Source organism: Delphinapterus leucas, chromosome 19, assembly GCF_059928025.1.
Source record: "Delphinapterus leucas isolate spDelLeu-1000000601 "Yukka" chromosome 19, BTC_Dleu_Yukka2, whole genome shotgun sequence".
Lineage (NCBI taxonomy): Eukaryota > Metazoa > Chordata > Mammalia > Artiodactyla > Monodontidae > Delphinapterus > Delphinapterus leucas.
The window spans coordinates 16,110,047-16,124,817 of NC_143147.1; the positions used below are offsets into that span (position 1 = coordinate 16,110,047).

The 14,771-nt window shown below is 54.3% G+C and overlaps 2 protein-coding genes across 2 annotated transcripts; both read right to left on the reverse strand.

The window, feature by feature from the left end:
* Positions 1–1,064: 1,064 nt before the first annotated feature.
* LOC111185997 (uncharacterized) lies at positions 1,065–11,394 on the reverse strand. Its single transcript, XM_089900474.1, is given in 6 exon segments — positions 1,065–9,858; positions 9,860–9,992; positions 10,107–10,187; positions 10,327–10,351; positions 10,451–10,531; positions 10,830–11,394. Coding segments are annotated over 6 exon segments (831 nt in total). The 5' UTR covers positions 11,194–11,394; the 3' UTR covers positions 1,065–9,711.
* A 90-nt stretch (positions 11,395–11,484) lies between these two features.
* LOC149744803 (BTB/POZ domain-containing protein KCTD11) lies at positions 11,485–14,281 on the reverse strand. Its single transcript, XM_089900465.1, has one exon. It carries the CDS (start codon positions 13,487–13,489, stop codon positions 12,791–12,793), a length of 699 nt encoding a protein of 232 aa, XP_089756591.1. The 5' UTR covers positions 13,490–14,281; the 3' UTR covers positions 11,485–12,790.
* Between the last annotated feature and the right edge of the window lie 490 nt (positions 14,282–14,771).

Consider the following 14,771-nt stretch of genomic DNA (forward strand, 5'->3'; position numbering starts at 1 on the left):
AGGCGAAAGCCCAGGACGCTGGGAGACCAGCACCGGTAGCCAGGTGAGAAGGGGAAAGCACGAGATGGGGGACAGGAGGAGACGCGCCCGTGGAAGGTAAGGACTGGGGAGGGGAGGCTCAGCACCCGCGGACGCGCTCCCAAGCGACGGCCGCCCCTCCAGCCCGCTCGCCGGCGCCCCTGCCTCTCCGGACCCTCACCTCGCGAAGGCGGAAGCGGCGGCTGGGGAGCCTCCCAGGCTGCCGGGACTAAATCCCGGGGAGGGCGGAACGGAGGCCGCGGGGGGCGGGGCCTGGCGGCGTGGCCCGGGTCCTCTGGTGGACTAGGTGAGGGCGCCTGGCGGCATGTTCTCCGCCAGGCCAGATCCTGAGAAGCCTCACTTCCCCTGTCCTTTGCTCGCCTCCTTCCCACCCTCTCTCCACCTTCCCACCCCCTTTCCAGACTTCTCCAAAGAACTTCTCACCCCTCCCTGGACTTCCTCCTCGGTATCCCGTCCCCGTCTCCCCTACCTCCTCTTACCAAGTCCTCCACCTCTCTCAAGCAGAGCCCCACCCCTTAAATGAATACGCACCTAGTAGAGATATCCCGCCCAGGCCCCGGGAATATAAGGCTCAACAGGACATAGTCGCAGCCCCCTAGTAGGGGAGAGGGCTTCCTGGCACTCTGATGGAGGAAGCCGGCCTGGTGCAGCGGGCTTGGGAAGGGCGCCACGGCGGAGGTGTTGATGGTGGTGCACGAAGTCAGCTCCCAGCCCGGACGGAGTCTAAGACTGAAGCCATTGGCCTTTTCCCAGCTCTGAATGTCCTTTTCCCAGTCTAATGTGCTGCCCCTGAAAAGGGCCATTTGGGGAGCTCCGCAGGGTGGAATCTGTGGGGATTCTTGTGGAGGGGGCTGGGGGTGGAGACAGCTTCTGAGTGGCTCCTCAGCCCCATGCCAGCTTGGTACCTGGTCTTGGTGATCAAGGGCAGCACTCCATGCCTCAGGGCATGCATTCCCATCACTGGCACTTCCTGGCCTCATTCTGGCATAAGCCTCTCCCCACATGTCACCTCTGCTGACCCCAGGGCCCAGTATGGTGCTACTTGGCCTGTGGGGCAGGGACACAGTCTGGCTCAAAGAAGGCTCTGAGGAGAAGGATGCTCTCTCCTTTTCCTTCAGGGGTCCCAGGGAGGAAGCCATCAGCCTTAGGACATCTGGCCTGTCTCCTTCTGTCTCAAGGAAGGATGTGTAAGCATAGCAGCTGCTGTCCCCAGAGTCCCTTGGGAGGAAAAGCCCACCTCATCTTGGTAAACACATGGGAAAATCCAGCCTTAATGGGAAAAAAATCATAGCTCACAGTTCTACTTCTGTGGTTTTCTTGCCAATTCTCTTGCCCTCCAACCAGGCCATATGACAGATGTGATTGTTCCCTCCACATCTGTCATCTCTGATATACTGTGGGCTAGCTCCATACAGTAGGGGCTGGATCTGTCTTGTTCCTCCTAAGGTACCTGGGACAGTGTAGGCATATCATAGGTGCAATGCATATTGGTTATGAAGAAGACTGCTCAATCTAATTGTTATTCCTTTGTAGGTGATCTGTCTTTTCTCCCTGCTTTTAAGATATCATTGGTGTTTCATAGTTATATTACAAAGAATCTAAGTATGGATCCCTTTCTATTAATTCTATTGTATTTCGTTTGTTTATGAATTCATATCTTTCACCAGTTTTGGAAAATTATCTGCCAGTATCTCTCCAGATACTCTTTTTCCTCCTTTCCTTGTGTTCTGTCCTTTGAGGACTCTGATTAGAAGTATGCTAGGCCTTTTCACTGTCCCCCAAATCTTTTTTTTTTTTTTTTTGGTCCTTCAAATCTTTTAGCCCCTCTTCCATATTTTCCATTCTTTGTGTCTCTGTAATGCAATCCAGGTCATCTCTTCAACTCTCTTCCAGTTCACCAATTCTCTCTTTGATTTTGTCTGATGTGCTGTTTAATCCATACACTGAGGGGTTTTGTTAGTTATAGTTATATAAACATTACTAAGCTTTCTATACTGACAGTACTTTACTGAGGTATAACATATTCAGTAACATGCACAGATTTAACTGTATGGTTCAATGCATTTCAACAAATATACATATCCATTAATGCAGATAAAGACCCAAAACATTTCTTTCTTTTTTTTCTTTTTTTTGGTAAATATTTATTTATTTATTTATTTATTTGGCTGCACCGGGTCTTAGTTGCAGCACGCAGGATCTTCGTTGTGGCATGCAGGATCTTTTATTTAGTTGCGGCATGTGGGCTTTTTTAGTTGCAGCATGCAAACTCTTAGGTGTGGCATGTGTGATTTAGTTCCCTGACCAGGGATCGAACCCAAGCCCCCTGCATTGGGAGCGGGGAGTCTTTTTTTTTTTTTTCCTTTTTTGCGGTACGTGGGCCTCTCACTGTTGTGGCCTCTCCCGTTGGGGAGCACAGGCTCCGGACACGCAGGCTCAGTAGCCATGGCTCACAGGCCTAGCCGCTCCGCAGCATGTGGGATCTTCCCGGACCGGGGCACGAACCCGTGTGCCCTGCATCGGCAGGCGGACTCTCAACCACTGTGCCACCAGGGAAGCCTGGGAGCGGGGAGTCTTAACCACTGGACCACGAGGGAAGTCCCCAGCACATTCCTGTGATCCCAGGAAGTAGCCTTATGCCCATTTTCAATCAATGCCATTCCCCAGAGGCAACTGCTATTCTTTTTTTTTTTTTTTTTTTTAATTTGGCCACGCAGCGCAGGCTTGCAGGATCTTAGTTCCCCTGACCAGGGATTGAACCCGCGCCCTTGGCAGTGAAAGCACTGAGTCCTAACCACTGGAATGCCAGGGAGTTCCCCAGCAATTGCTCTTCTGATTTCTAAAACCCATAGATCACTTTTGCTTGCTCTGGACCTTTCTGTCAATGGAATCACACACTGTTTATTATTTGCATTTGGCTTCTTTCACTCAACCCATTTTTGAGATTCATCTTGGTGTTGTCCAAGTTCTTGGTGGGAAACACAATGCTCCATGAGCATCTTCAGGGAAGAGCATGTGAAACCTGATTTTCCTCTGAATGTCCAGTGTCCTCACAGATCTGGGGGCACTAGAGGTCCTCTGGGAGTTGAATGAATACATGAGTGTAGAGCACATGGGGGGATATGAAGGCAAATGCAGCTGGAGAGGCTGGCAGAAGCCAAACTAGGTATCAGTTCAGCCTTCCAGCAAGCTTTCACGGTTCTGGGGACCCAGGTGAACAAGCTGACGTGATCCTTGCCCTGGTTGGATTCATTCTGCAGGGCCTTGCAGAACACACTCAAGGAACTTGGGCCTTACCTGAGGGCTCTGGTAACCACTGAAAGGTTTAACAGGTTAGTGACAGAACCAGCCTGAGGTAGTAAGAGGCTAGGGAAAGGTGAGAGAGAAGCAGCAGGGAGCTCAAGGAAGAGGCCCTGACAACTGGTTCAGGGAAGAGAGGCTGCCCCTGCCTGGACCTTGGCTGTGGGATGGAGAGGAGGCTGAGGATGGGGGGTGCTACTGATTGGACTCCTAGCCTAGGTCCTCTGCGCTCCAGCAGGAAACCAGAGGCAAAGGCTCTGCCCCACCTTTGTCTTTGGCTTGGAAAAAACCTAGGGAATCAGAGGCCCCTTTATCCCTCCCCTTCTCCCTATTTGTTTCTTACTTTTGGAGTTAAGCTTCTCTCATCTCCACCTTTGCCCATAAAGGATGATGGGGTGTGGGGGAGCACAGCCTGACCATCCTCACCCCCACTGGGAGCACCTCCTCCAGGCTGAGATGGGGCTTCCTGCTAACACTTAAACTTGGAGGCCCAGATCGAGCACCACCCCCTCCATCTGCCTTTCCCCAACCTCTGCCCTGCCTGCAGGCTCTGCATCCGAGAAGGATGAACACATCCACACCACCAGGGCCAAGTCTTTCTCTGCAGGGCAGAGAACCAGGAGGACGAGTAGAGAGGGCACCCAGGTGGCCAACCTCCCCTCTCCTACCTTCGGTTTGGGTGAGGAGTAGGGCCCATCCTTGTGCAGAAACCTCTCGGCTCCTATCAGGAACTACATTGGTGCCTCTTTACCTTATCCTTTTCTCCTCTGAGCCCTGAGATCACTAGGCTCTCCCCCTTCCACCTGACCCACATCAACCTCTCGGCCAGGGAAAGCACCGCAGCCTTCTGGCTGTCTCTCTTCTGAACCTTTGCATGGCTGTTCCCTCTGCTTGGAAGTCTTCCCACCCTTCTCCCAACCTGGCCTTGCTAAGTTCAGGAAGACTACTCCTAACTGGTCAGGTCTCTTCCCCTGCACCCCAAGATCCCTGTGCTTTCCCGTCATTGCACTCATTGCTCTGGTAGAATTAGCCAGTAACTTGTCTGTCTTCCCTGCTAGATTCCAAGCTCCAGGTAGAAAGTGACTTCATCTTGCCTGGGCATTGCTAGGTCCCCCGTGCCCAGTCTAAGTGCCTGACTTATAAGTGCTCAGTAACCTTTGCTGAACAAAGGGATGAGACAGAGTCATCTGGGGAGAGTGAAACAAAGATTTTTGACATCATGAGCTCCTTTGCTAGGAGTGATGGGGATGACAGTTTCTAAACTTTATCTATAAACATTCTCCTGGTGAAGCCATCCCTGCCCCCCTCCCCATGTGGCGCTCCCTGGCGCCACATGGTTAGCTCCCTCCAGACCCTTGGGTAAAACCCTCTGTTCCATCACCCCATCTCCATCTCCCAGGACCCTGAGGTCCCATCCTTTCCCAATTTGCATTTGCCTCACTCATTAATGGAGTCACCAGCCCACCACCTTGTATATATCTGGTGGTTTACTTTATGAAGTGGAAGGACTCTTTTTATTTTTTTCCTCATTTTTTGGCTGCACTGCGTGGCAGGTGGCATCTTAGTCCCCGACCAGGGATCGAACCCAGGCCCCTTGCCTGGAAGTGCGGAGTCTTAACCACTGGACCACCAGGGAAGTCCCCTAAAGTGGAAGCACTCTTGTATCTACCATATTCCTTCAGGCTCATAATGGAGCTGAGGGCCTTTACAGAGCAGTAGCTGAGATCTCACCTCTGGAGCCTGACTACCTGAGTTTGAATCCCAGCTTTACCACTTACCATCCTAGAAATCTGAGCAAGTTACTTCACGTTTTTATGCCTCTGTTTCCTCATCTTCAAGATGAGCTTGTTAGGAGTATCTACCTTGCTGGGTTATTGGAGAATTAACTGTGTCTAGGTGTGTGGTAGCCAGTCTGCAAAATGGCTCCCAACGAACTGACTTCCCGGTGTCACACTGCCGTGCCTTCCCACAATGAATACGGCCGATCCGTGTAATCGATGGGATATTGTGAAAAGAATGGCGTGTGACTTCTGAGCTAGGTCGTGAAAGACAGTGTAGGTTCTGCCTTCCTCTCTTGGGTCACTCGCTCTGAAGGAGGCCAGCCACCATGTCCTGAGGCAAGTCAAGCAGCCCTATGGAGAGGCTCCTGCCGTCAGCCGGCACCAACTTGCCAGGTGTGTGAGTGAGCCATCTTGGAAGCTGATCCACCAGCCCTTAGATTTCTGCAGCCCTGACCAACATCTTGACCACACCCTCATCAGAAACCCTGAGCCAGAAGCACCCATTTTAGCTGCTCCTGAATTTCTGATCCACAGAAACTGTGAGATAATAAGGCTTTATCATTTTAGACAATTGTGTTTTAGAATAATTTGTTACACAGCTATAGATAACTAATACAATGCTTCAAATGCTTAGAATGATGTCTGACATGTAGTCTCCATACCCGTTAGCCATCATTAACTCCATTTTACAGGTAGGAAGACTGAGGCTCAGGCTGGTGAAGTGATGTTTCTCATGTACATACATAGCTAGGAAGTGGCAGGGCCAGCAATGTCGTCAACCCAGGGCCTTTATTTATTTTATTTTATTATTATTATTTTTGGCCGTGCCTCACGGCATGCGGGATCTTAGTTCCCCAACCAGGGACTGAATTTGAGTCCCCTGCAGTGGAAGCGCAGAGTCTTAACCACTGGACCTCCAGAGAAGTCCCAACCCAGGGCCTTTAGTGCCAGCTCCTAGGCCCTTTTTTTTTCTGCCCCACTGTTCCAGTTATCTATTGTTGAGCAACAATGCCTAGTGGCATTAAAACAACTTTTTTATTATGCTCTGGACTTTTAGTGTCTGGAACTCCAACGGGACACTGTGGGAATGGTTTATCTCTGCTCTACTATGTCTGGGGCCTTGGGTGGAAAAACAAAGTCTGGGGATGACTTGACAGCTGTGGTATCACTCACACGTCTGGCAGTAGATGCTGGCTTTTGGCTGAATCCCTCCATGAGGACTCTGTTTTTGGCTGCACCACGCGGCATGCGGGACCTTAGTTTCCGGACCAGGGATTGAACCCGTGCCCCCTGTAGTGGAGGCACGGAGTCTTAACCACTGGACCACCAGGGAAGTCCTCCATGTGGACTCGACGTAGGCTGGGCATCCACATAGCATGAGTGACTGAGTTCCAGAGTGAGTGTCCCAAAAGGCAGAGGGCAGAAGCTGCTAGATTCTTAAGGCCTGGGCTCAGAAAGTGGCACACTGTAACTTCTGCCACATTCAATTGGCCTGCTAGTCATGGAGCCCAGGTTCAAGGGAAGGATACATAGAACCTACCTCTAGGTGGGAGGCATGTCAAAGAATGTGGGGCCATTGTTTAAAACTGCCACACCCACAGAAGCCTCCCGTTTGGTGAGGGGCTCAGAAAAACCATCCCTGCCCTGGCAGGCCACACTGCGGTCGGTTGGCCTCATGTGCACAAAAAAAGCACAGCCTCCTGTGCTAAGTGCTCATGAAGGGCTTATATGGGGAAGGCATATCACACGTGTTCAGAGAAGGTGCTGGAGTCATCAGGGACACTTCCTGGCATCTCCCATGTGCCAGGCTCTGAGGAAACAAAGACACAAAACCTTAAGCAGTGGCTTTAGAGAGGAATGCGTGGTGTAGAGGGAAGATGTGTAAAGAAACACCACCACCTGATGTAACAGGTGCCACATGAGAGATGCCTAGAGCAGACTCATGCCACTCTGACTCAGGAGCTCAGAGAAGGCCTCTCAGAAGAGGTGGTATCTGAGCCAAAGGAGATAGTCATTCCAGGTAGAGGCACAAGACTGGACAAAGGCGAGCAGACATGAGGAAACAGTGTTGGGGCAACTAGAAGTGACTCAGTATGGCTGTGAGGTGGGCAGAGCTGAGATAAAGCTCCAGGGACACCTGGGGGTCAGATTCCAAGAAGTATGACCAAGGTAGATCACCTACAGGTAAGAAGTGGGCACATGGCATGAGAGGAGGAGGATACCCATGACACTGTGGGCACTGCCATTAAGCCTGAGAGATCCCAGGAGGGGGTGGGGTCAGGAGGAAGGCGTGTCTGAGGGAGGTGGACACGTGTGGAGTCTGAGATGCCTGTGGGGCATTCAAGGGAGATTCCAGTTCTGTGTTTGGACATTTCTGGCCTGATGACTATATAAGATGGTGGGAGCTGCTGATGGAGAGCCTTGAATGTCAGGGTCAAGGGCCAACTCTATACTCTGCAGGCAAGGGAGAGCTAGGGAAGGTTTTAAGTAAGAGATTATAATGGCTGATACTTAATGAGGGCCCATTACACGTTGGGCACAGTCCCAAGGATTTTATATGAACTGATTTGGACCTCGCAGTAATTCTGTAAGGTCAGTACCGCTGGGTTGAATTTAAGATATCATCAATTGTAATATATACCATTATGCCATCGACATGTCTTCAATTTAAGATGGGTTCTTCAGAGATGTTTAAATGTAAACAGAAAAAAAAGGAAAAAAAAAGCCATGGAATCAAGGAAATATATGATCTGCATTTAAAACATGAGGAAACAGGAACAGAGAAATTAAATGACTTTCCCAAGGTACAGTAAGAACCAGAGCCAGGATTTGAAATCGGGCAGCCCAACTCCAGAGCCCAAGTTTTTAAGCATCATTTGATACTGGACAGGATGTTTGAGTGATGTGGAGTTTTAAGACCAGTGTGGCCACTGAGGGTGCAGTGGATTTGAGGGGCGTGGGCAGAGTCAGATGCACATCTGGGAGGCTGGGGTCCACGATGAGAGGGTTCTAGAGTGGGCTGGGGGCCATAGAGCAGGAGGAGGAGACAGATGGGATAGAGATCCTTCAGGAATGGACAGAACGGTTGACCCACTGCACATTGGGTGTGAAAACAAGGACAGCTCCAAAGTGTTGAGCCTGGAAAGAGGGCACAGCCTAAGAGGGTGTGAGGCAGCTACCGCAAACCAGAGGAGAGCTGTGGTGCCTGGGCAGTCGGGAGAGGGTTTCTCACCCCAGTACGGGCAGCAACGCTGCCTGGCATGTGACCGGCAATCCCTTAGTATTTGTCAAATGAATGAATGTATGAATCATTGTATGATCTCGGGCAAGTTGTACGACCTGGCTGTGTGATCTCGGGGTCTCATTTTTTGGTGTAAGATGAAAGGACTGGACTAGAATGTGTAGAACAAAAGAGAAGGTGTTCTCCTGGGAGGGGTAAGCATTCCCCTCTCCATCCCCAGGACCTTAATGGATCCCCCAAACAGTGGTTCTAACCCTGGCTGTAAGTTGGATTAACTGAAGCCCCATATGAGACCACTAAACTCAGAATCTCTGGAGATGAGGCCCAGCAACAGGTAGTTTTTAAAGTTGCCCAGATGACTCCAATGTCCAGCTGGTTGAGAACTGGGAGCCTCTAGGGACCCAGTTTGTAAACCACGGCGCTAGGTGAAGGCCGGCCTAGGTCCTCGGGCTGAGGCTTACGGTTGGTGATAGGCCTCTCTTTTCATGTCCCATCTCCCATCCCCCAAACCCAAACTCCTGATAGCCAAAGGACCAAATACCAGGGTCTCTCAACCACACACTGCTGACGGTTCGGACACGCACGATAGCTCTTTGTTGTGGAGGACTTTCCCGGGCATTTTTGGATATTTAGCGGCATCCCTGGTCTCTGCCTACTAGATGCCAGTAGCACATCCTCAAAACCCCCAATCAAAACAATCAAAAATGTCTCCAGATATATTGCCAAACGTCTCATCGCGTGCAAAATCCACCCACCCCCCGGCTGAGAACCCCTGGGTTACAAGAGACTCCTGCGCTCCCTCTGCCCTCCCCAGTCGCAGACAGAGGCGAGGCAGAGGTCGAGGCCATTTGACCACAGGTTTAGTTGGGCCTCTGTGGGAGCCTTCACAGTATTAAATGGAAGGGCAGCATGCCAGCAGGCTGACTGATGTGGTCTCACCCTAGGGGGAGGGACTTTTCCAGAACACTCATTCCCGGATTCCCAATCAGTCACAGGAGGGCCAAGAGGAGCTTCTGGGGCAGACAGCCCCCGCTTTCCGGGAACAGGCAGAAGAGGGTGTGGGAGTGGGAGTGTGTATGGAGGGGATTCTTTCCTTCTGTAGATATTTTCCTGGCACGGTGACTGCCTCTGTCTGATTGGTTGAGGACTGGAGGGGAGGAACTTTCCAGCTGTGGGTGCCTGGGTCCCTGGAGGCCATCTGACACTGGGATTGTGGGGATGTCTGGGTATCAGGGTCTGGAAGACTGAACCGTTGGGGCTGAAACTAAGGGTCTGGTTGCCCCCCTCCCCCCCCACCCCGCCCCACAAGAGAAGTGAAAGTTGTGGGCACATGCTCCTTAGAACTGGAGGCTAAGATGTGTCCTCGTCTTCACAAGTCACTTTTTGCTTGGAGGTGGCTGTACCTGAGGGAAGACAGAGGGTGGGAGCCCAGGGAAGGGAAGGGGAGGGGGCTGGGAGGGAAAGAGGAAGGATGGGGGGTGGGGAAAGGTACTGATGGGTCAGAGGTAGTGAGGCTGTTTCTGGCCCTTATCCCCCAACTCACTCCACCGCGAAGCTCAGAATACCCAGGAGGAGGGCGGCTCCGGAGACAAAGAGCAGCAGAATCCTGGCTTCCCAAAGATCGTGACTTCCTGCAGGGACCCCAGGAGGCAGTGAATGATCCCGGGGACCACACCCATCGATACTGGGGTAGCCTAACAGCTCAGAGATCTGGGCGGGGTGAGGCAGGGGTGGGGAGTAAGGACCTGGGAAGCAGCGCTTTCGGGGCCAGCAGTACACCTCGAAGCCCTGGCAGGTGGAGCAGTTGTACAGGATGGTGCTGCCCCCTGCAGGAGACAGCAGGACCAGCTCTGGGGCGGGAAGCTTCGCTGAACCCTGCGAGAGTCCCACACTTCCTCCCCAAACTGCAGGCTCTCCTCAGGTCCCCCGAGGCCCCTGGCCCTTGCTACCCCTTCCCTTTCCTACTCACGGCAGGCGGGAGCGCAGAGAGCTGAAATGAAAGACAAGGAGGATGGGGGTGGATGAGCTCAGCCACACACTCCTTTGCCTGAGGACTTAGGCACCCCTTGATCCCTCCCCGCATCGGTACCTTCCCTGTTGTATTCTGGGAGCTTGGTCTTTTGAAGCCATTTCCAATATGAAAGGAGTGAGGAGAGAGACCCTTTGATCTCTGGGGAGGCAGAGAGCAGCTTTAGTGCCCGGGGTCTCAGCAGGGCCGGTTCACCTCCACACCTTCACCCAGTGCCTCCCCATCACGCCCTCCTGTCTCCACCCACCCACCACCCTTCCCTGCCTCCCCAGCCCCCTCCTCCCAACCCCCTCCTTGGTGCCATCCAAGCCCCTACGTTGTACCTCCCCCTCGACCTCACCCATGACCCTCAGGACTCTGTGAGTCTTCTCTGTGACTTTTTTCAAGGATGCATCATCTGTGGAGATGGATAAGGACGGGGCGAGATTCCCTCATTGGCCCAGAAGGAGGTTCTGGGGCCTTTCCTGACTTTCCCAGGGTTTGAAGAAGCTCTCCCAGAGGGAGAGGCCAGTGTGTCCAGAGAGGCCAGTGGACTGAGAAGATGGCTGAGAGGCACAGCTGGGAGGCCACATGCAGCCCCCTTAGGGCACAGGGGTGACTGTTGCTGAGCCCATCCCTGGATGTCTGATCTTACCTAAGGCAAAGGCCGAGAAGTTCCAGGAGACTTCACAGTCCTTCCACTGGGCCTCCATCTGGCTGCAAAGCTGAGCCAGGCGGCCCGACAAGTCATGGTCTGGGAAGCGGCAGAAGACACAGGCCTGGGCGGCTGCCAGGAAGATCCCACCTAGTGCCAGCATCCACATGAGGCCCGCTGCGGGTTCTGGAGCAGGGGCTGGCCCCACGTAGGCTGGGAAGGCCTTGGAATGCTCTGTGATCCTGGTTCCAGTCCTTTGCCTGGAGGTTCTAGAGTGTTCCAGAACAGTTGGAGTCTCTAGAACATTCCAGAACAGTGCCACTGCTCCATCCCTGACTGACTGGGGTAAACCTGGGGCCCAAGGAACTGGGGCCAGAAGAAGAAACCTCTAGTGGGACATGGACAGAGAAAGCAGGTCTTCTGCTGTACTCCCAACCTAGCCCTCAGCAGCCTTTACGAGTTTGTGGTTCCAAAAGCAACTTTATTTTTCTTCTTGTAAATCATGACCAGTGATAAATAATGTGACTCCCCCAGTGAAGAAGTTGTTTGTGAGTATCCCATCCCTTTTCATATCCTCCCCCACTCTCTCAAACTCTTCTGTTCATCTCCTCTCTGCCCTGGGCAGCCTTGGGCCTTCCCCAGCTATCTCCTAGCAACAGGCTCATTGTTGCCTTAGTAACCGAGAGTTCTATACAGGCCTCCAAGGCCCAGCTAAGCCCAGTGACTTCTCTTACTTCTCACCAGAAGATCCTAGTGACTCAAAGCCCAGCAGGCCCCTCCTGCCTACGTGGTGATGTGAAGCACATGTACACACACACACCTTGGGATTAACCTAATTCTCAGTCTATTCACACCCATACCGCGGACACACCTGGTGCCAAAATAGTTTCTGAGCAACCCCAAACAGGCCTGGACACGCAGAGACCACAGAAAAGCCAGCACACAGACACCACCTCCAGCGACATGGATGGGAGCCAGGATGCCAGGGACCCATGCATCAGTCAGACTCACTGGCTAACAGGCACGTTCACATGAAGGAAGGAAGGCCAGGACGCAAGGAGATGCCCCGCTCCTCCCCATGGCCAGCCCCACCATCAATATGGGATCCTTTAAAACACTTGGATCTCCAGAGGGATGCTCCAGCCCCATAGTTAATGGGGATTCTCCTAGCTCCCTTGTGCCAAGCTAGGATGGGGTGTAGCCCTTCTGTCTCCCTCAGTGGTGGCTTGGAACACAGCAAAGAATCTCCCTTCCCGTGTTTCAGAGTGTTCTGACCTATCATTGGTCAGGCCAGGCCAGGCCACCAGCTCCAGGAGAAGTCACAGTCCAGAAGACCACATTAGAGCAATCTAAAGTCTCTCATTTCCCCCAGACCCCACTGTCCCTCCACGGTTCTGCTAAGCCTAGCCTGGGCAGAGAAGCATCCCCACTTTTCCAGACCCTGGATACTAAGCTCCAAGCAAGGAAACACCGAAGGTCCCCAGGCTCAGGCGAGGACCAGCCAGGGAAGCTTCCCCACCCCTCCCAGGATTCGCACCAGTCCAGACCCTCTGGTCTCATGAGCCCTTGGGCTCTCTCTGGTTTGGGGATTCCTGCCCACATCTGGGCTCCAGTCAGGTGCAACGGGGCCCCTGACTCTCACAGCTCCAGGAGCAGAGCTAGGAAGAGGCTCAGGAGAGACTTCACCCTCTTTACTGACCCATTCTTTCTAACCTCCCCCTCGCCCACACCGTCAAACTGAAGGCAGCATTCCTAGTTCTCAGTTCCTAGTGCCGGACAAAGCGCAGAGATCGGGAGTTGAGCAGGTCTTCGGGGTCAGGGAAGACGGAGTCGAGACGGAAGCCATGCTCCAGGGCCACCCGCAGCACCTCCTCCAGGAAGCCCGGAGTGCCCACCACCTCCCGTCGCTCTCCTGGCCCCCCAGTCCACAGCGGCTGCAGCCCCAGTCTCCTGTACTCCACTTCGGGGAGCTCTGCAGGGCAGGGGGCCCATTCCAGATGAAAGTGTGGGCCTCCCTCTGCCCTGTCCTCATTGGCCACACCAAATCGGGCACGCATGGCACCCAGACACTCAGGGTCGGTGCAGAAGAGGTTGGCCCGGAAGGTGTCCACCTGGACAGAGCTCAGCTCATAGTGGTGTGGGCCCCGACGAGCAGAGAAGTGCACCAGGCGGGGGCTGCTATCTACATCTGCGTGGAGCAGGGCGGCTGTGGGTGCCGGGGTCCCCTGAGAGGCCTCCAGTTCCCGCAGGGCATCCAGGAGGGGCCGGATCTGGTAAAAGTCAGCCTCTGCCCTGAGAAGCGCTGTCTCCCCGTATCCACAGGGCAGGTCCAGGCGGCCCAGCCGTAGGAAATTGAGGATGTGCCGGAAGGCCTTGCCATCTCGGTCGATAAAGTAGTGGCCGCCTCCCTGGGGATTGAGGTTGGGGGTCATGGGAGTACCAGCCCTAAACATGGCCCCCAGCATGGAGTCTGGGAATCGAGTCAGGGTCTCCAAAGTAGTGGAATATAGCGTGCCCCCGACATTCAGGGTCACGGGGCCCCCAAAGGAGGGGGGCGAGGAGGGCACAGGAGGAGGAGAAATTTTGAGGAGTGTCGAAGACACCGAAAGAGAAGGAAAGGCAGAACTTCCTGGATGTGTGCAGAATTGGGTCGTAAGGTTCAGACTGTCTCTGGGTCGGAGGCTCAGGTTGGAGTACAAGGCAGCAAGATTGGGGGCTCACCCCAGCTACCTGGGTGGTGGAGGATGGTTTCCGGGCACAGAAACGCCGGAAAGGTTGAGAGAACGGATGAAACGAGCAGAGGGAAGTCAGAGAGGGACGGGAGATTTAGGTCCAGACGCATCCGATTCTGGGTGGTCGGCGATTCCTTTCTGTGGTCTTCAGACAGTGGGTTTCCGCAATCCAACCAGCAGGTGACGGTGGCGAGCACAAGGCCGACTCTGAAGGGACCAGCTTCTCGGGCAGACCGCTGTCACCGTGGGCAAGTCCACGCAGGGCTCCGGGGGCCAGTCAGAGGCCTGGCCTGGCCTGGCTCCGGCGCTGGTCCCAGGAGAAGGAGGCGAGGCTGACCGGAGCCGATGGCGGAGGTGCCTCTGTATCGGCTGGGGAGCGAAGATACACGCTCAATCCGAGCTGGGAGTGTCCTAGGACTCCTATGGAAGCAGCCGGGAGTCTCGGGACCGGGCGCCGCCGCCTTCTCCGGCTTTCGCCGCAGCCGCTTAAGTACTCTCCGCCCCAAGGAGGTGGCCTAAGGGCAGCGGCCGGGGGCCCTTTAAGAGGCAGCCCCGCCCCCTGGGCGCCCCGCCCCCGCCCGGAGCGCGCGGCTCCGGTGGTGGTGGAAGCGGAGTGGCGAACTGGAGAGACGGGGCTGACGGGCTGGACTGGCGGGCGCTAGCGCGGGTGGGGTCCGGGGGGTGACTCAGGCGCGTCGTTAAGGATGTGGCCGCGACGGCCCCGCCGGCCCCTAGGTGTGCCCGACCTCACGTCTGCAACTCGGCGGGGGCCGGCGTCTCCTATCCGGCCGCTAAAAAAACTGAGGCCCAGCCGTCGGGGGTTGGGGACTAGTTCCTTTTTAGTCGCTCCCGCAGGGAATTCCCCAGGGGGCGGGTGCTGAGTTGCCGCATTCCAGGGATGCTTCCGGGCTGGGGTGGCCCGAGCCAGCCTCTCCATCCCGGTCCTATGCCAGCACCCCCCATTCCCCCCAGAGAAGGCTGGACCCAGCCCACGCAAGCGGCCTCTGCCGGGCCT